This window comes from Sander lucioperca, chromosome 2, assembly GCF_008315115.2.
Source record: "Sander lucioperca isolate FBNREF2018 chromosome 2, SLUC_FBN_1.2, whole genome shotgun sequence".
Classification (NCBI taxonomy): Eukaryota; Metazoa; Chordata; class Actinopteri; order Perciformes; family Percidae; genus Sander; species Sander lucioperca.
In genome coordinates, this window is record NC_050174.1 from 2726035 (window position 1) to 2747354 (window position 21320).

General features: G+C 40.3%; 1 protein-coding gene across 3 annotated transcripts in view; it reads left to right on the forward strand.

The window, feature by feature from the left end:
- The first annotated feature begins 388 nt into the window (after window positions 1-388).
- The window catches only part of nos1 (nitric oxide synthase 1 (neuronal)), a 41244-nt gene continuing 20312 nt past the window's right edge, over window positions 389-21320 (forward strand). For 2 of the 3 annotated variants that reach the window (XM_036008757.1, XM_036008770.1), the window contains exons 1-10: window positions 389-629; window positions 3851-4632; window positions 6747-6849; window positions 10022-10159; window positions 15483-15628; window positions 16876-17038; window positions 17336-17427; window positions 19608-19749; window positions 19855-19994; window positions 20968-21142. In XM_036008757.1, coding sequence (XP_035864650.1) covers window positions 3914-4632; window positions 6747-6849; window positions 10022-10159; window positions 15483-15628; window positions 16876-17038; window positions 17336-17427; window positions 19608-19749; window positions 19855-19994; window positions 20968-21142 — 1818 coding nt within the window. In that variant the 5' untranslated portion in view covers window positions 389-629; window positions 3851-3913. Of the gene's footprint in view, window positions 630-3850; window positions 4633-6746; window positions 6850-10021; window positions 10160-15482; window positions 15629-16875; window positions 17039-17335; window positions 17428-19607; window positions 19750-19854; window positions 19995-20967; window positions 21143-21320 lie in introns of those variants that run through there. The other variant, XM_031305523.2, reaches the window with a different exon arrangement.

Below are 21320 nucleotides of genomic sequence, written 5' to 3' on the forward strand. Positions count from 1 at the left end.
AAATCAAGAAAATATATTTGGAATGCAACAATGGGTGTTTATTAGGTGTTTTTTTTGTTTTTTTAACAGAGTTGCATTTTAGTCAAATCTCCTCATCAGCCTTTTGTATTAAGTTTCCATTACAGATCAGAGCCCAAATCGTTATCCCCCCCCAACCCCACACACACACACACACACACACACACACTCTAATCCGACTTGAATGCAAGTTCAAGAAGATCACAATCAAAAGTACACACACACAAAACCGAGCTTACCTATCCTTGCCTCCATCTGAAGGCCTACAGGGGGAGTGTAAATGTGAGGAGAATAGGCTGTTGCATGCTGAGTGATGACGACATAGCCGACATAACTAAACCCACCCACAGTTCATTTAAATGCCCGCGCACGGCTCTCCCCCAGCTCGTCACTGTGTCTCCCGTTGCTCTGCATTTATAAGGCGCCCCGGTGCTCAGAAAGGCACAAGCGTGCCTCGTCTCTAGAGAGGCAGAGCGCGTCACTGCGAGTTTTTTTTTTTTTTTGGATGAAAGACCTGTGTAGCCATTGCTGAGGAAGAGACGCGGGAGCGCAGGAGTTTGATCCCAACTTCACTGCAGCAGGTCGTTGTAACAGCGAATTAGTTCTCAGGGGTGAGTTGTTCATTTGAATTCACTCAGCTCGCTTTATTTGTTCTTTTGTTTCTGTGGAAAATTAGGCTGCGCATTCCCTTGGTGGATGAGGATGTTGAAGAGCTATCATTGAGGATGGATGGAGCGTTCCTGAACTAATGTGCAAACCTGTGGCTAAGAGGATTTCTTTTATTTGAAAAATCTCTTTCACACAACATATTGACATTTTCAGCCTTATTGGTGGTATTGCTCTTTGTATTCTTTGCCAAAAAAAAAGTGTCGACAGAACTTGTTGCTCTGGGAAAATACTCAAATTCATGCTCGATCGGAACATCTTGTCCATTTGTGTCGATTGCATTAAGCAGACCAGTGCAAAATGAAACCAAACTATACATTTTAATAACGTATCCTTGCATGTTTAAGTCTTAAATGCGTGTTACATTTAAACATAGTTTATTAATGAAATATTAAAAAAATGACATTCCGTTTTCTTTGATGGCTAACTGTTTTTCTCTGAGTAGCAACACGCAGTTCTGCAGCTGCTTGTATGCTGTGTTTGGACTTCTTGACAACAGAAATCAGAAGAAAAAGAAATTCTTGTTTTCTTGTTTTTCCTCTTTTGTGGAGGTGGAGATTTGAAACCTGGCCTGTTAGTTTTTTGCTGTTGCATGTTGAGTGATGGTGATACTACGGGGCACACCGACTGTAATGTGAAAACCAGCCATTCGAAATATTACCTGGCCCCAAGTCAATGTGTGATCATTTCATAAAACGCATGTGTATTTAAGGAAATGGACCGCGTGGGCATTTGGCCGATGGACTGTTGCCCACTTTGATAATTCAGCAGTGGCTTCATGGCAGAGCAAGAAGTTAATCTTATGTTCAGAAATATGGGACAGATTTTTGCCTCCAATGGAGCATTTGAAAATTAACCAAGTGTGTTTAGATGAAAAATAAAAGCTCTGTGCACATACGCCAACTAAAACTAAAATCTAGTTCAAACTTTACAAAAAGAGAAAATCCTTGTTTGTTACCAGAGAAACAAACCAGGAATTAATTGCTAATTAATATTCCGAATGACAGTAGATAATGCTATTGGCTACTTGAAAACAGGCTGACATAACGTGTTAATGTACACATGTACAATGATTATTTGAAATCTGCATGCGTTCACTTTTTTGATGAAACGTTCATTTAGCTCTGAAGCAGGTGCGAAATTTGCTTGTTTTAGCTAAAATCGTTGTAGTTAATATAGATAACCTTTATAATAAAGAAATCCAAGCCAGACACTGCAGCACCCTCTCCCCCCTCCCCCCTCCCCCCTCCCAAAAAAAGAAATATTTTAATCTTGATATTCAGAGCACATTTCCATCAATATTCACACCCGTTATTGGCAATTGTTATCCTGGTAGGGTGCAGCTACCAAGCGTGAGGATTAAAGGGCCGCTTACTTAAGTTATTCCTCTGCCCCAGGACAATTCAGTCAGTGCGTCACTTTTTTTTCTTTCTTAAAGCCACGGACATATGGACCTGATCCCTGTGATCCCCATGTGCTATATCACTGATATGCAAATTATCGATAGATGTGGAGTTGAATTGGTTGAACGATGCGATTTTATTTATTTTTTTGTTACTTGTAGCAATTACAAATTAACATCAGCGCCTCACTTATTGGGCTCTGGAGAAGTTCGTTTTATATCGCAACTGCATTACACATTCAAGGGCATATTCCCTCTGATTTCTGACTGTTGGAAAGAGTTTTTTTTTTTTTTTTTTTTTTTTTTTTAAGTCACTGAGCTGTTGCATAGGAGCAGAAATAACATGCATTCAGAGGCTGCTGTAAAGGCGGAGCGCTGACCTTGGTGCTGAATTGTTTCCTTCCGCGTGCCTGCACTCCTACAGCACACTGACTGCGTAGCACGCGCAGAGCTGTTTTAAAAAAACAACACAATATCAGGCGACGCCACCCACACGGCCAGATACTACGACTTCAAAAAACTAACAACTAACACTCTGTTGTGCATAAACCACATTACCGTAGCGTCTTGGATACGGGGCCGGGATTCAGAAAGAATAAGGCACGTTGGGTGAAATAATAGGGGAATCGGCTTAGTCGCATGCCTTGTTCTTTGTTTCCGCGCAACAGTTAAGTTGTCATTATGCAGACACGTGCGAACATAATTTATATGTAGCTAAATAGAGCGCTAAGAGTTTCAGACACGGAAGTGTTGGCATTTCCTCTAAGTGTACTTAAGCATTGTATTCATTGAAAACATTCCTAGCAATAAGCAAGTGTCCGCTCTTCTAAGCCCCATTCATACTCAATATCGCAGCCAATCACAACATAAGTAAAGTTAGTGGTTTCAAACGCTACTATCTCTCAACCGGACACTTCTGTGAAACTTAAATCGGCTGAAAATAGTGGAAAACAAAAACTTTGTTTTCACCTCACCTAGCAATCCTACCATGTACAAATACTCAGTTATGGTAGAAGTCCTGCACTCAAACAAACAATTATGGCTCATTATGCAGAATAATAGTGGGCTATATTAGATCATTATCATTGATGCATTAACATGTTAATGCTCCTTTTTTATACTGGTCTATTTGTTTTAATCTATAATGCATCATATTTTATAAACTGATCACATGTTTTTTTTCTATTTAAAATCTTAATCTGCTGTAACTAATACTGCTTAATAAACATAGCAAGGTTAAAAGTACAATGTTTCCATTATTAAAATGTAATGGAACAGAAGTATAAAGTAGCTTAAAATGGAAATACCATGAAAGAAGTACCACACAATTGTAATCAGTATTTGGGTAAATACTTAGTTACTTTTCATCACTGGAGAAAACACACAGCAGTGGCTCAGTAAAGAAGCCTTTTCCAAATGTTTACCTATTAGTCTTATAGTTTCATGGACTGTAGCTAAGCCAATATTTAACTTTGAAACAACACAGGTTACCACAGTGTTTAGTGACTGTGATGCTAATATTGAGGATCACAGCAGTACAAGCCAGTCTAACCAGTTGGATAATAGATTTTTCATCTCCATTATGGTATTTTATATCTGTAGCTCAGCAGCACTTAATGATCTTTGTAATGTTACACTCTGAATGACTCATATACCCTCTTTGACCTATGTTAAATCAACACACTGGAAACAGATCACACAGTATAGGTAATTTCCTCTAAAGCTAATAGAATTTCTATTTCCCCTCCTCTTTCTCTTTTTTAGAAACATCCCTGGGGACAGATATAGTCACAAGCAAGCACACAAACACAATTGCAAGCAGACACCATGCAGGAGTCAGAGGCCACAGTGTGCCAGCTGCAGCCCAACATCATCTCAGTACGTCTTTTCAAGAGAAAGGTTGGTGGTCTGGGCTTTCTGGTGAAACAGAGGGTGTCCAAGCCGCCTGTCATCGTGTCTGACCTTATCCGTGGTGGCGCAGCAGAGGAGTGCGGCCTGGTGCAGGTGGGCGACATCGTCTTGGCTGTCAACAACAAGCCCCTGGTGGACCTGTCCTACGAAAGGGCTCTGGAGACGCTGAAGAACGTGTCACCCGAGAGCCACGCCGTGCTGATCCTCCGTGGGCCTGAGGGCTTCACCACCCACCTGGAGACCACCCTGTCTGGAGATGGCCGCCAACGCACAGTGAGGGTCACACGTCCCGCTTTCCCACCTTCAAAGTCCTACGAGCACTGCTCCCCTCTCAGCCCATTCAGCCCTGGGCAGCAGCAGGTCAACAAGGAACCCCAGCTTAGGGCCATAGAGAACCTGTCCTCTCCGTCCATCACCCAGTCCCTCCTGCAGAGGGGAGGCGTGCAGGCCCAGGACCCTCTCCTGATGAGGGATGGGAGCCGCGGAGCTCTCCTGTGCAACGGGTTGGAGGAGAACAACGAGCTGCTGAAGGAGATCGAACCAGTGCTGCGCCTCATCAAAAACAGCAAAAAGGAGATCAATGGAGAAGGCCAAAGGAATGCGGGGAGAAGAGATGCCGAGATTCAAGTGGCCTGGTAATTTGTGATGTGATACTACCTCATTGATCCCTCAGTTAAAGTGTCTTTGTGCTTGTTTCTCTCCACAGTGCGGGTTGGAGTTGGAACCCTGGTAGAATAAGAATCGCGATTTAGGCCAGGGACTCTTCAAAGTGGTTATTGGCTGACACAAGAGCCTACACCTGGTCCACTGAACGGAAGTCTTCCCACTCACTTTGCCGCTGTGCAGTCCCTAAACTACCTAACCCAGCTGCATTGCATTAGCAGACAGCTCTCATTTACCTAATATGAGTCAGTGTACAGTGCCAAGTAATTACTATCTGCACGCTGGTCTCTAGCACACTTCAATTAAGATGACATCGCTCACAACTTTCATCATGACCATTTCCGTTGTCGTTCTTCAATTACTGGGGCAACTGCTTTAATTAGGTTCATGTAAACTTGTTTAAACAAACAATGTACCTTTCCTATCTCAGATTTTCATATTTTATGTGAAACTTCCTTTCTTGGACCAGGTTTAAGGTTATTTAGCTGCATTTTTGGCATGGTTACCATGTATCAGAATGTTATTGCAATATCCCTTAATTTTGATGTTACAGTTCACATATAAATATGTTATGATAGACAGTTGTATTTTCTTTATAAGTATTGATGTAAATTTCCATTAATCCTAATTAATGTGACATAGTAGACCCCAATTAGCATTCTGCAACACAAAGCTTGTCTTAAACGTGTCATTATGCAATTATCAGCTTACAAAAGAGCGAAACTTCTTCCAAACAGTCCTTGGTTGTGGAGGTCAGGGGCAGCAGTTTCAGCAAGCTGGTTGTTAAGAAGTGTGAAATTGGCAACAATGTCTCCTGTCAAATTTTGCGCTTAGATTGCTTTTTAGTTTGTTTGAAGTGTTGACTCCGGACCAACTTTTTATAAGGCTTCACAGTCTGAGCCAATATTCCATCCCTGACTCTGTCTTAATGTTCTGTACAGTGTAATGTTGATATTGGCGTCTCCGTTATCTGCTATTGTACTCCCACGACCAAATGAAATGAAATTGAGGCTACAGTCCCCGTCGAATCAATATGTCATTCTTGACAAATCCATGCACATCCTCCCCTCTTTCATGAATGTACTTTGCACACTGCAAAAAACAACCTCAAAAAGCATGAACGCTAAAGTCTTGCTGGCTGGATTTATTTGATGGGGTTTAAGCCAACAATTTAATTGTTGACATTTGGTCAGCACCAGGAGGGAGCTAAGGTAATTGTATCCTCTGTTATAGCTTTGAAGGAAGGCTTTCTGAAAAGTTCTAAGTAAAAGCCCACGGAAAGGTTATTGTGAAAAGAATAATTAAAGTCAATTATACATGGTTCCTTTTGGGCACATTTATAAAATAACATCCCTGAAATTATTTCTTGATGACTATTTGCCTTGATTTGAATGGCACATTATTACTGATAGCTTGTTTTCAGAGCAGAAGCGGTTACAATTTCACAATTCAGCGTGAGGCCGTTGATGCTCTACGTCAGATCTAATAACAAATGACACATGCAACTTCTCTCGCTGTTTCTGCATGTCTGAACTCCACCTCTGAACTGTGGGGATGAAAATGCTCATGCAAATTGCAACAATAAAGAAATTCAGTGTGACAGGAAGTGTGAAAGGGAGGAGGGACACATGCTCATGAGAAAGATGGGTAGGGAGTGCAAAAAACAGACGGCGATATGTGTGTGTGGGCGTTTATGATTGGAGGAACGCAAACTAGAAATCGCACACACCGATGAGTTTGCCGTCTTTATACATGTCTTGTGTGGTATGCCGCAGCAGCACAGTGATCTCCCCTTCTCCTTTTAGTCTTTTAGGATCATATAATTGCAGCTCAGTGTGATCTGAGAGATTGCTGAGGCTGACCAATATGTAGAAGGAGCAAGTTGTCCCACTGCAGCACTGCAACAGGTGCAAATAGATAAACCCAGGAGAGCCTGAGAGATGCCCGCCAAGCTCTATCTACACATTGTAGGAAGGCCTGAACAGAGAAAACACCTACAGTATGTGGGTGTGCCGACCCTTAAGAAATCGTGTGTGTGAAAATTGTGTGTGTGTACACCTGACAGAAAATTATGTATGACCTCTAGGGACCTTGGCGTGGGAAATGGCACGTCTCCTCAGCTGGCGTCAGATAACAACAGAATGCTGGAAAACATGCCGGTGGTGCTCCACAACGCTGACACTGACAAGGTAAAATGAAGCAAATGTTCAACCCTTGAAATTAATGTGTAAGCATTAGTACAACTCTACTCTCTTAGATCAATAACTTGAATATCCTTGTCTGTTTGTGCATGTGTTTTCAAGTGTTCATGAGCAGGTCTGCTAAGTGAATCTCTGCAGCTGTGTAATACATGGCTGTCTTTGCCTCTGGCTTTTTAGCTGTGTACAATAATCCACGCTTCTGGCACTTTCCATGCTTTCAAAAACTGAGCACGCCCATCTGTGTTGCTTCTTTGCACATAGTAGTAAAGCCTTTGCTTAAGATCCCATCACCTAGGCATTAGATTCTTCCGGGGTGAAAGCTGTTGCAGCATTAAATCCAGCTTATGCCTTCCACACAGAAGGGTCTGGTCACAGGTCTGAGTGTCTGTGACAGGGATTGTGTCATAATCTCCACATGGTCCGCGTTATCCACCCACTTGTGACGTTGCTCGAGCTCCCATCAATAGGACCGGATGGGGCGAAATCATTCCAGGAGGCCTAATGAATACGTGCAGCTGCTGATCCATCTCTCTCTATCAAATGTTGCCCCTGTAGAAATGATCCAGCCCCTCCGACCTACAGAGAAGAGTGTTTATGTGCATACTTGTGAGAATATTTGTGTGAGAGAAGAGAGGGGGGAAATGTGGGTGATGCATTCTTGACGGTGGTTTGAGAGGATATGTATGGATTATGTCTTAAGCCATATCTCTTTCCTGTGTGTGTGTGTGTGTGTGTGTGTGGAAATTCCCCTGCAGGCATTTTGCTAGACACAGATGCAAACTTTGATGGCTCATCGTTAAGTGTTTGATTCGATAGACTTAAGTCAGACACTAAGTAGTTAAAGAAAATGTATGTCAAAATACATGGATTGCAAGTGACATGTCGATGGCCTGCATATTAGTTTTCTTGTATTTGCCTTACGGCTTGAGGCTCTGCTCCTGCATAATTTAATGTTTCATAAACCTGTTGTAAAGGTGGTAGAATGTTCTGTCAAATTCCACCGGCTAATGAGACCTCACCTTTTGATGATCCATTGAAATGGAGAACATGCCTCTGTGCCTCCTTTTTTTTTGTATTTTTACATGCAACGGCTTAATCACCACTGAATAAGGTGCCAGTTGTCAAACCATAAATGTACATCGTCAAGTAACTTTAATGAATAGCATCTCTTTCCATTTCTGTGGATGTCAGGATCACTTGCTGCTTTTTCTCTTTTCCCATCTACCCCATCTTGCTCTTGTCATCTCCATTTCCCATCAATAGTTTTAATTGATGGATGAATGAGGAACTTTTACTGCATAACTGCATTTACCAGAGACTTTGGTCATTACGCCCCGTTATGAAATTATCTTCATCAGATTAGCTTTAATTATCCTCATTTCTAGCTCCATGGAGGCTCCCTTCTGTTACATCCACACCTTATTCTTGACATTGAGGCCTGGTGATTGACGCATGATTTACACGTGTATGTGTGGTCCAGCAACTTCCCTCAGTAATGTAGACTACATGGGGGATGGCTGCGTCATTTTAACAGGCTGGACTTACTTTGTGCATTAGCAAAAAAAATAGAGAAAAATGATCTTTTTAACGTTGCCCCTCTATAAAATATAGCCTACTAACTGTCGATAGTGGACATTTCTGTATTAGTTTAAGAAACGTTTTCAGCTAGTGTTGTATCTTGTAATTGCAAATCCACGCTACTGTTGCTATGCCTGTAAGCTTTCCATTTTTGCACGTCACATATGTCCTTTACAATATTAACGTGGCACATATACACACAAAATGTTTGAAACAATGGGTCTTTGGTTTCAAGCAGAGGTAGACAAAAGCAGGCTATCATTTGTAGCCGGTGACCATCAATTAGTCTGAAATGACGAACTGTTGCTGGCAACTAGCTAGCTAATTAAGCTAACATTAGCTCCATGTTGTTATTCCAGTTGTTTGATAATGCAGTAATCAATAAAGTCAAAATGTCACTCTTGCCTGTCTTCAAAACTTGAGAGCCCTGACTTAGAGTTTATTAAATGGCTTACCTCGCTGTCAAGTAAATTTCTTCAGGGGCAAAAAAAAAGATGTTCGTCCTTCCACAGTGACTCTGACATTTAAAATTTACGTCGGTGCACATGGATAAATAAAGGAAAAAGTAAACTGACATTTACAGGTTGTTCATATAAACAGGCTTCTCTGAAACCTGCACATGGCATTATAGAAAAGTGACTTAAATGTAAATGCCAGAGCTATAGTTCCGGTCAGAGAGGTGAGTGGTAAAAGTCTAACATTCATATTCAAATAGACAACTGCTCTGCTTTTTCTGTCAACAAGCTTTAATTCTCTGTATCGGATTTTCTTTGCCTGTTTGACTGAGAGCTCTCTTTACGGTACAATGAGCTTTCTTCCTGTCCACAACCTCATTGATAGCAATGTGTCATATCTGAGCCACAAAGTTGGAGTTACTGCTGATGGTGCACAGAAACCAAGCTCTTTACTCTGTGTGTGCAAAATCAAATTCAATTCACCTCATTCCTCTCTGCTGTTTGAGAGGATGCAAAATGACAACGAGACTCAACTGACGTGACTCTGTTGGTATTCATCTCCCCTGCGAGCATAATGATTGTGACACTGTTGTTCAGGAGACGCTCCACTGTGCAATTAACAATGCCTTGGGAGATAATGAAAGAGCTTCCAAAGTGTGAGATTGATTTCTCTGAACTCTGGCAATTACTCTTTGCCTTTTTCTAGGAACGCTTACAGTTGGCTTTGGGGTTAAATTGCAGGCATTCATAAGTCAAAGGATTGGAAAACCCAGAGTTAGCTTGCCATGAACCTGCTGTTAAATGTTTGTCTTTATCCTCTACTTTATGTCTACTGATTTTCCTTGAGAAGAAGTGGTCCATATACAAAGCTTCCCAATGGTCTCCAGATATTACTCATGTTCCTATCTTAAACTTGCCAATTCATGTCCATTCATGGTACTCAAATCCACTTCCCGACAATAAAAGGGCTGCGTCTCTTTTCAGTTTACCACAGTATGTCTCCCAGTCATAAACGACTTAGCCAGCTTGCACAAAAGGTTTCTAAGAAGTCAGAACCTTTTAGGCAGTCACAGTGAAAAAGGCATGAAGGGATGACTCATGTGTAATTGTCTGTGTGCTTATTACAGCCCCCGGCCCAGGGCAGGACCTCACCCACTAAGTCGCTGCAGAACGGCAGCCCCTCCAAATGCCCCCGCTTCATCAAGATCAAGAACTGGGAGACTGGCACTATCTATAGCGACACACTCCACCACAGCTCCAGCAAGGTAAGGCATATGGAAATCAGTTTAATTAATGGTTTACATTTGTCCATGAGGCAACCATCCTGGAGGATGAGGGATTTTGATGTTGTGATTCATGTCATCATATTAAAGCCAGGATTCCATGCCAATGGTAAATCTTATGAAGGTTGTGAGGTGCTATTGTTTCTCCGTGCCCTGATACTTTTCACTAAAAAGGAAACTGTCAGCAAGGGACCAGAAAAATAGAAATGCAATACAGTAGCCCTGCAAAAACAACTTTATTTAAAATTCTGTTGAGCCTGTTTGTGTGACTCTAGGAGTGCAACTAATGATTATTTTTCTTATTGATTAATCTGCTTATTTTCTCGATCTGTTTATAAAATGTCAGATAAATTAAAAAAGTAAAAAATCTCAATTTCTCAATCACTTTCTAAAGCCCAACATCACATCTTCAAATTGCTTGTTTTGTTTAAACCAATAGTCCAAAAGACAAAAATATTCAGTGTTCAAAATTGCTACAGTTTATCGATTATCATTTATCAAAATTTTAACTTTAGTTCATTCAATTTTATGGTACATTTTGTGCTTTAAATTGAAAGATGTTGCAACTATTTTATTTCTAATGGTCTGGTCAATAAGCACAATTGCACAAAGACAGTTTGCATATTGCTTGTACAGTAAACAATTTAGAGGTTCCTGTATTTGAATGAGAGAGACATAATCTGATTTGTCAAATACAAGTGCAAAAAAGGGTGAACATGAGACATAAATCACAGGCTAACATGACTTCCCATACTAACAAGACAAATGTATGACCGGCAGAAGCCCTGTGTTTCAGCCTTTGTATAAAGTCACAGCTTTCAGATCAGCAAAGGTGACAGATATATCTGTGGCATTAATTGTCATCTTAATCTACTTTAGTGGATGTTCATCCACTAAAGTATATTGGTATTTAGCCTTATTCAGACTTACCAACACAGAATTTGCAAGTCATACCATAACTTCATACCATAGCATAACGTGCCTTTTCTCTGCTTCTCACTAGCTATTCATACATTAGAGAGCTCTTGCCTGAAATGTTGGTGATTAGCTTGTTACTATTTAGTGTGTGCGTGTTTACAATTTACCCAAAGGTGAACATAATAGTCTGCACCAAATTTCATAGCAATCCATTAGTTAAGGTACTGGAATGATTGTGGTGAAGAAACCAACATTGATTGTTAGCTGGAAACGGGAAAGAAACCGAAGTCTACTGTGTTTTAAATCCGATTTTTCGTTCACCCATCCATCCATCAACTCCGAATGCCTCCCTATGCGCACTTTATGGCTCTATAGTTACGTCACACTACTTCCTCACTTTGCTTTGACGGACAGCTATCATATTTACTATGGCTGTTAGAGAGCTTTGCCACTTGAATGTTAGTCTGGATCAACGGAAGTACATTTCTAGGATAGTTGCCTGACATGCCTGTCCATCACCTTCTGCTCTCTGTGCGTTGCTGTTCTCAAACTCTGTTTGCTTCGGGAAACAACAACAAACTTTGAGCTAGCGAGCTGCACGCTGCAAATGGCAAGTTTTGAAAAAAAAAAGTGGATTGTGCAACAAGGCATGCCTGCTTGTTTTTTTTTCAGGGAATGATTGTAAAGATTTACAAGGAATGTGTTAACGGCATTTACTTTTTAACTGGGACGTTTTGGGACCGATTTGCGAAGATTGCTATGGACGAAGTACACACAGCGATACACTGATAAGAGCAAATTACGTTTAACCATGTATCCAGCTAATTTAAATAGCTCACGTTACTGTATTGTGTGAACAGGTAACTTCATTTAATATTGTATGTGGCGTTTTCTTTTGCGGGGTGCAACTGTTTGACCAAAACAAGTTCTTTGCCAAGACCATTTTGCAGAGCCACTGTTACTTAGCGCAACCTAAGACGATTGTTTAAAGAAATGCAAACAACCCAGAGCATTTTTTCTCCAATCCCAGAATGTATGTGTGGTGTAGCCAGAACTTACTCCACACCGCTGTGGAGGTCTGGCAATGCAAGACTACTTCAATGTAAACTTATGTCGTTTTGGGCAGGAAATGATGTGGTTTTTGGACAAACAACTGATACTACGCTTTTCTTGGGTGAAAAGAAATAAGGTCATCCAGAACTCCAAAAAGTTACATGCAAAGACTTTGCTTAGAAAAGGCTTCTCTGTGTATCAACCACTCTGTCCATCCTTTTTTTCCACCATTTTATTATGCAGCCAAAGTTTCTCCCTCTACTCAATAAGCCATTCTACCAAGCACAAGGTGAACCCCGCTTTTTAAGCATTCACCCCCCAAAAACAGCAGCCATTCGTAAACAGCAAATGGCAACGTAATTGCTTCAGTGACTTATCGGACACAGGGTGTGCATCCCAATGAATGGCCTGTAATAGCATCTTCAGATTTATTATATATCGCAGACGCTGCTGTATTCAAGAATGATCCGTCTTTTTAGAAAAGGACAGCTGGCTGGCATGAATGCCCGGAGCGGTATGATGAGCGGACGTGCTGAAGCACAAGTGATTCCTTTGTCTCATTTTTAACACTCCCTGCTCTACTCATCCATTTCCTTTTTAATCCGTCACATCTTACTGTTTTGTCTCCGCTTTGTTGTTCTCTCTTCTTGTCAGTGTTCTTTTGTTTGTATCCTTTTTTCTTTGGAATTATCCTATTAATGTTTTTGTTTTCATGAACACATATTCTTACTCATTTTTATTCTCTTTTTTTCTTTGTTTTGACTGGCTGTAATGGTGTGTTTGTTGCCTTGGTCAAGATTTTTCTGTTTTTGTCGGGCGAGGGTTGGATTTGTTGGAAGGGACACGGAGGGAAGTTTATTTTGGACAGACCGCCGGTCCACGTCTGAGTGTTTGGACAGTGCAAGTGTGTGGTTCGGCGTAACAAGGCAATTTTAGCAGCGCTGGGGTCAGTGTCAAATTTCCTCTTCGACTGTTTGCTATCGTTCATGTTGTCTGCTCTTGCTCACTCATTTGATTTCTCTCTTTAAACTGGTGAAGGCATTTAGGCAAACCAAAGTGACAGCTGACTTCAAATCTAATCATATTAAACTGACCACACAAGGTTGCTCTCAGCTATGAGCAATTTCCTCTCTGCATCTGTCTGTTTTTTCTTGTTTTTTTCTTGTCTTGTCTTTCCTCCTGTCTCCACTTAATAGGATACCAATCCATGACTCACTGACTTACTCATTCATTAACATGCGTGCCAGCCATGTGTGGGCGATGTAATTAAATAAATAGTAAAATAGTTATGATCCCTTGAATGTTTGCATTCAGATTCCGGAACTCATAAAAAAATGGACTTTTTGTCTGACTCAAGAGGAACATATGATATAACTGGAATTTTTGAAAACCTTTCAGCGAGGATGGTTGCGATCTAACAAATTACCTGTTGATTAATATATTAAAAATGCAGGGGTTTTTTTCTGTTTATTTATTTTATTTGACAGGGACAATGCACAGCTCCGTACTAGTACCAGAGTTGGCTATAAGCTAATTTTCATCTGTAGTCCCTGGGCAGGAAACAGAAAATAACATCTGTGTCAAAAGGGTAATCTAACACTGTAGTATAAACATGCTAACACAGTAGTACAAGACAACAATCAAATTTCATAGTATTGAAACTCGCCCATTTCAACAACACAACATAAAAACACTACTTAAACAACGAGAACCACAACATAGAGCCAACAGCAACATTACAATTTCACAACCTTAAAACACCACAACTATAGAACCAACAATAAAATCACAACATTAAGACACCACTACAACAGGACTTCACTACATTAAGATTGGCGGTTTGGGTTTATGATTGATTGGGAACGTAATTGGGTTGATTTTAGCTATGATTTCAACTTTAATTTAAAACCAGCAAAGTTGTTACATTCTCTGATCTTGCTTGGTACTGAGTTCCAATAATTTGTGGCTCCAACAGAGAAGACTGATCTGCCCAACTAAGTAGATGTGTGCTGTACTGCACAGTCACCTCTGTCGGTTTAGATTTCCCTTTTAAATGATGCTGATGATATAATCTCTACCACGTTCTCTTCATGCACCTTTTTATGAAAGGTTTATATACGTTTTTAAAGAATGGCTTCATCAATTATGTACTAAGCCTTTATAGTTAGAGTGACCCAGAGGTCATAGTGATAAGAACAAATGTTTGGTTTCCAGGTTGTGACAAATTCCATTGGCTGGTGTATATCCTTACTGTACAGTTATAAATGTTTTTTTAATCAATTAATAAGTGTGCATGGGTTTATAAATTGTTTTTTAATAAGCCATCAAGTCTGCAGACCCAGCTGACAGACATGAGGCGTCACAGGAGGATTTTCAAAAAGATGGTTTTATGTACCCAAAAATGAACCAAACTATTTACAAAATATTTAACAAAGTTCCATAAACATTTATGGTAGCATAAAAGTGGTCAGCCAAACAGTAATTTGTGGCTCCAACAGAGAAGACTGATCTGCCCAACTAAGTAGATGTGTGCACAGTCACAGTCACCTCTGTCGGTCATCCTAGTTCTCCTCCCAGTGCCTGAAAGCAGTGACACAAACTTATTTAATGGAGAAGCAGGCAAATTATTGATTACATTATAGACTAGACTAACATCAGAAAGAAATACAAAACTGTCAAAGGTCATGAGAATGTCTTCGGATTATGTTACAATGATGATAACTTGATGGCTTTTTGTCCAGTGCCTTGAGTGTTTGTTTATAAAGTGTTGACAGCCTTTTGTCCCATACAACCCATACAGCTCTTTAGTAAGAACATTTTTTTAACACGTTTGACAACCTCAGAAGTTTAAGAAAATTGCCTTTTCTTTTTGAACGATTCAATTTGCAAAGTAAACTAACTCAAGCATTTCCTAGGTCTGTTTCACATCAAGCACTTATACTTAGCTGGTTAATCTACAATGAATAGTGAAGGATGGTTATATGATAGCTCTGCTGTTGTAAATTAATAGGGTGCCATGCCTCTCTCATTTTGCATTCAATCACAACAATGGATGCAGAAACTGTCTCCTGTATATATATTGAACAGGAATCTTGAACGCCACTGAAATGTGTTGAAGAATTCTTTGTCCAATAAAATTCATTCACACATCTTTGTCATGCAGCAAGGGAGCCAACATTGAATCTTCTGTTACTGTTATCCTTTGCTAGAAAGTAAATGTTGTGGATATTTGCAGATACATTACCAGAGAGTTGATTTTGGCACTGAGGAACACCAAACAAACAGAAATCATCCCAAAAAAAGCCTCCCTCGTCTCTCATATCTGTCTTTTCAGATGCCAATCTGCACTGAAAATGTGTGCATCGGCTCTGTAATGATGCCCAACCAGCAGGCCCGCAAACCAGACGAGGTCAGAACCAAAGAGGAGCTTCTTCCACTGGCTACTGACTTCCTAGACCAGTACTACAGCTCCATCAAAAGGTAAGTGCAGCCTGTAACATCTGCACAGTTGAGAGTTAACAGTGTGGTTCCGGATGTAAAAATCTCATTGATTTTCTCCATAAGGATTTTGATTATCAACCATAATGTCTCTACCATCTGAGGTAGATTGACAACAAGCTGTAAAAGCTAGAAGTCCGTTTGAAATCAACCTTGTTTTAAGAAAAACATGTTGTATTCGTGATCTTCTGGATAAATGCTACACTACCCACAATCCTAAGCGTAACAGCAACATCTCTGATTGGTCCAACTCGCTTTTACCATTAAAGTGTTTACCGTACCTGCAAACCCGTGAAGTCTATGATAGTTTCTGTACACAGTCTTGCACCTTTGCCTTTTTTGCCTTTGTCCAAACATTCTTTTGCGCCAAATTAAATGTTTTATGGTCATGATTCCTCTCATAGCTGGTTGGCTTGGTTCCAGATGTAAAAACTCTTTATATAAGCATTTTTTGAAATGTCAATAGAAAAATTTAATCCGGAACCAGAGCTGTTGAAAAAGTCGGCGGTCACTGCTGAGCTCTATAGGTAGAGCTAAAGACAACATGTTTAGGGCTGGGTAACATTGAGCTGCACAGTGAAATAAAAAAGGCTAAAGAAGATTGAGCAAGTATTAGCATTATTGGTATTATAAAATAAGCTATGTGGTTCCTTTTTAGCCAGATATGCATGTAGTAGATGCTAAAATTGCTAATTACCGTTAGCTAGTTAGTCTGGTAACTTAAATCTTCCTCGGTAGCATAAGATAAGTAGGCAAAGAGTACTAGAATATTTTACTTAAAGTGCTGTTAATTTGAATACATTTTACTCAAGTAAAAGTAAAATTGTGTGTAAAGATTTACTTGGGTAAAAGTAAAAAGATGGTCAGTAAAAATGTACTGCGTCACATTTTGAAAAGGGGAGGGTAAACCAGGTGTAACTGTCCTGTTGATGCTGTTAAAAAGGTGCACAAGTTAATTCTGCCTCAAATGGGCATTTCTTGTTTTGTAGTTTATTTATGTTTTTATTTGTTTATTTATTTGCCAAGGGGATTTTTTGATGTGAGGGCAAATTGGCGAGGCCATCGGTCAATGAAGATTGTATCCATTTTTGAAATATATAAAGATATGAAGCAGAACTACAAGAGATCCTTACAAAACATCACAATTGACATACAGTAGGCCTACCTGTTGTGTTGTACTGTAGCCTACATGTTATTCTATTGTGCCTGTGGACCTGTCCTGCCTACAGGTATGGCTCTAAGGCGCATGTGGACAGGCTGGAGGAGGTGACCAAGGAGATTGAAGCGTCAGGAACTTACCAGCTGAAAGACACTGAACTGATTTATGGAGCCAAGCACGCCTGGAGGAATGCTGCCCGATGCGTAGGGAGGATCCAGTGGTCCAAACTACAGGTAATATACAGTATGCGTAAAATCATAGCATGGGGCTGTTAATGCTTTTGCACCCTTTACATGCCGTTTTTGATAATTTTGACAAGTAACGTGGATAGTAATCAAGATGGATTCTGCATTTCTACTAACATTTCCACTTTTGCATAATATCCAAGATGCTCAGAGACATAGTTTTGTTTCAGTCATTTGTTTGTCACATATCAGTTTACATACTGTATTTATAATATTTGTGTATTTAAAACAGTTCACTGTGTATAAACCTAGTTCTGAGGTTTCAATTTTACGTTTGCTCTCCAGGTTTTTGATGCTAGAGACTGCACAACAGCTCATGGAATGTACAACTACATCTGTAACCACATCAAGTACGCTACCAACAAAGGCAACCTGAGGTACAAACACACACACACACACACACACACACACACACACACACACACTGTTCCAACTATTTACCTGAGTTTTGTTTCCTTATGTTGTTTCCTATTGTTCAACTCCACTCTTCTTCCTCCGACTACACTGTTCCTCTCTCCATCTGTTGTTCCATGTATCTCATCACCCGTCTCCATCGCTGATGACCCTGACTTGACCCCCTGTCCCATCTGTCAGCGTGTGCTCTGTCTCTTAATGCTGTATCTGACACTATCTGCTGCCTGGCTATCTATCAGTGTCTCATTGCCCTGTTGCTGAGGCGGCAGACCTTGCTAACAAGCAGTCATTTGTCAGACCTGCACAGCGCTTGCTCACTTTCTGTCAAGTCCTAATCACATTTGACACCTTATATTTACTTCTTGGATGATGGATAGCTTCTGACTCATTATTACACTTAGCCCGGCCTTCGGAAGGACAGCTCGGATACACATGTTGATAAGAGAGAGCCAGCACGACATCCTCTCTCAGGCTGGCTCGCTTTAATATAAATAGACACATAAATAAACATATAGTGCTATTGCAACATGTTGCAATAGTTTTGGAATCATGTTGCTTATTCAAAACCACCTGCCAGTATTACAAAATATAAATATACTAAAAGGAAGGGTCCTAAAATGTTTTTTTGTTTTTTTTAAAAAACAACAAGAACAGATGAGTCATTTATTTATGTAATGGATTCAATGGTAAAAAAAATCTGTTATGTAAAAATGTGTAAAAATGTTATTAGATTTCCCTTTTTAAATAGGCTGATATAATCTACCACTTTCTCTTCAGGCACCTTTTTATGAAAGGTTTATACGTTTTTAAAGAATGGCTTCATCAATTATGTACTAAGCCTTTATATAAGTTAGTGATCCATAAGTCATTAGTGATAAGAACAAATGTTTGGTTTCCAAGTTGTGACAAATTCCATTGGCTGGTGTATATCCTTACTTTTTTTATAATAATGCAGTTATAAATGTTCTTTTAATCAATTAATAAGTGTGCATGGGTTTATAAATTGTTTTTAATACGCCATCAAGTCTGCAGACCCAGCTGACAGACATGAGGAGTCACAGGAGGATTTTCAAAAAGATGGTTTTATGTACCCAAAAATGAACCAAACAATTTACAAAATATTTAACAAAGTTCCATAAACATTTATGGTAGCATAAAAGTGGTCAGCCAAACAGAACTTATCGTAGGCTATGCTATGCAAAGCCGAACATATATACACATATATACTGGCTGATTGGACCATTTGTGAAAGAGGTAACGCAAATAAAAACGCTACCAACTAAACTATTAATAAAACAAAACGGCACAATTAGTCTAAAGTATAAATATTGTTATCCAAAAAGCTCCAACAAACTAATAAAGCTAGTCTAAAGAAAGAGAATATCTCTAAACTACAGATCCCAATACCCCCATGATGTGACGGGCACTTGGTACATTCTGATTGGCCACTTCCTGTATTTAAGAGCTTTGCTTTAGGGGGCATCTTTTGTTCCGGCCTGCCAAGATGTCCCTACAGCAGCAGCACCCTCAGCACGAGTAGATCTAAATTAGCTGTGTGGCAGCAGGTGCAGCCGTCACACCAACCAACAGTTACTAAATTATATTTTGACCACAAGAGGACAAATTAAAATGAAACTTGTCATTTACATATAAAGTCTGATCACACCGACTGTTTTACCAATTACAGCTGTTTTTGGAAGCAAGACTGAGACTCTTTCTACCACATGTAGACTGCTAGCAACTGGCCCAGATTTACACCAGCTGTTCTCCCTCCTCAGTGACTTACAACCAGCTTAGTAGTATTAACACTTTTACCCGGTCATGGCATTAAAACACCACTGGGAGACAAAAGGTAGCTAAGTTTTGACCTTGCTATGAGTCCTCTGACATAGCATAATTGAAAATGCCTTTGGATTAATGCCAACTATCTGTTAGCAATCTTGTTGATTAATGTACTTAAATAATTATACACACAATTTAATGCTAAACAGATCTCACCATGCTATTGATCTAAGATATTGCTGTGGCACACTTCAGGTATCATAAATGTTTATTTTAAAATATGTGATTATAACTAAAGCTAGGACATATGTTAATGTTGTAAGTATCTACATTACACATTATTGACATGCTTTTTTTGCAGGTCGGCTATCACCATATTTCCTCAGAGGCTAGATGGCAAACATGACTTTCGTGTGTGGAACTGTCAGCTGATTCGTTATGCTGGCTACAAGCAGCCTGATGGACAGATCCACGGAGACCCTGCTAATGTTGAATTTACAGAGGTACACAAGATGAGCTGTATATTGAAGTCATTGTGGTAAAGATGCAAAAACTCCCTTTGAAGGAAATGTCCCATTTGCAGCTCACATGTTACATTTTGTCACCAGATCTGCATGCAGCTGGGATGGAAAGCTCCGAAGGGTCGTTTTGATGTTCTGCCCCTCCTGCTGCAAGCCAATGGAAATGACCCTGAGCTGTTTGAAATTCCTGAAGACCTCATCCTGGAGGTGCCAATCACACACCCAAAGTGAGTTATGTCTTCCCTCTTAAGCATGCATGAAATATACAGAATCTAGCAAAACAAGAACAGAGGGGGCTACACACAAAATCCACCCACTCACAGATCTCTTAACAACACTTCTTCAACAATGGGGTACTTTTAAGCTAAGAAGTCTGATTGGGTCATTGTCACATTCCAACTGTGCTGAATGTTGGAAGCACAGCAAGCCATGCGTTATCTGTTGCTATGCCAGCTTTTGTGGTAACCATGGGGCTTGTTAGTGAGGTTTCAAGCTTCTTCCTGTTTTTGTATTTGTATGTTTCTTTTACCTTTTTTAAGAAAGCCTTTCGTGGTTGATACAGTATGAACGCCATAATGCCCTTGAGATCAAAAGCATTAAGCTGTTGTCTCTAATACCCATAATTACAGTAAATAATGGGGTATTACAGCTACACTTGTTTTTACACGTACATATGCACAAAGAGCCATCACTACATCTCTACACACTACAGAGAGCATTTCAGAATCCCTTGACACACTGATCTCCCTGCCAGGTTTCCCCCAAAATTGGCATCTCTTGCTCCATACCCTGCATCAACTGGCCCTCACATCATCTTGGCACAGGCCGCGACCACCAACAGTACCTCATCATTACAGGAGATTAGAGCCATCTCAGCAAATGATACACTGAAAGCAATGTTATTAATCCCCCTAGAGGGTGCAAGGGGTGAGTGGTGGGAGGTAGATTGAGGTCCTGCCTGCTCTGTCCAGCACTGAAAAGCTGTCAAAGTGGTTTCTTTGTGTTAATGTTGGTTTTGGCTGCACTTTTTTGTGATATTTATCTCGGGAAATAAATATATGTCCTCATAAAGACAGCCACAAATTATTATAGTTAATGACTGTGAATATTGCAAATGTTGGACATTTATCTGACTGCAGTAGGGAGCATAGTGAAATAGCTGCAGTTCCCACCCGTCATTCCCCTTTTTGCTCTGCCCAGATACGAGTGGTTCAAGGACCTGGACCTAAAGTGGTATGGCCTCCCGGCTGTCTCCAACATGCTGCTGGAGATCGGTGGTCTGGAGTTCACTGGATGCCCCTTCAGTGGCTGGTACATGGGCACAGAGATTGGCGTGAGGGACTTCTGTGACAGCTCACGCTACAACCTTCTGGAGGTAGTGTGTTGTACCAAAATACAAGGTCATGCTCCATTGGAAAGGGGGGGGGGGGTGGGTGGGTAAAGAATCAGAAACAAAGATTGGCTGGCACCTTGCGCAGAAAGGAGCATGTGTTTCACCAAATGATCCAATCAGAATGCCATTCATCATTTAATTGTGCACACTCAGGAAAAAG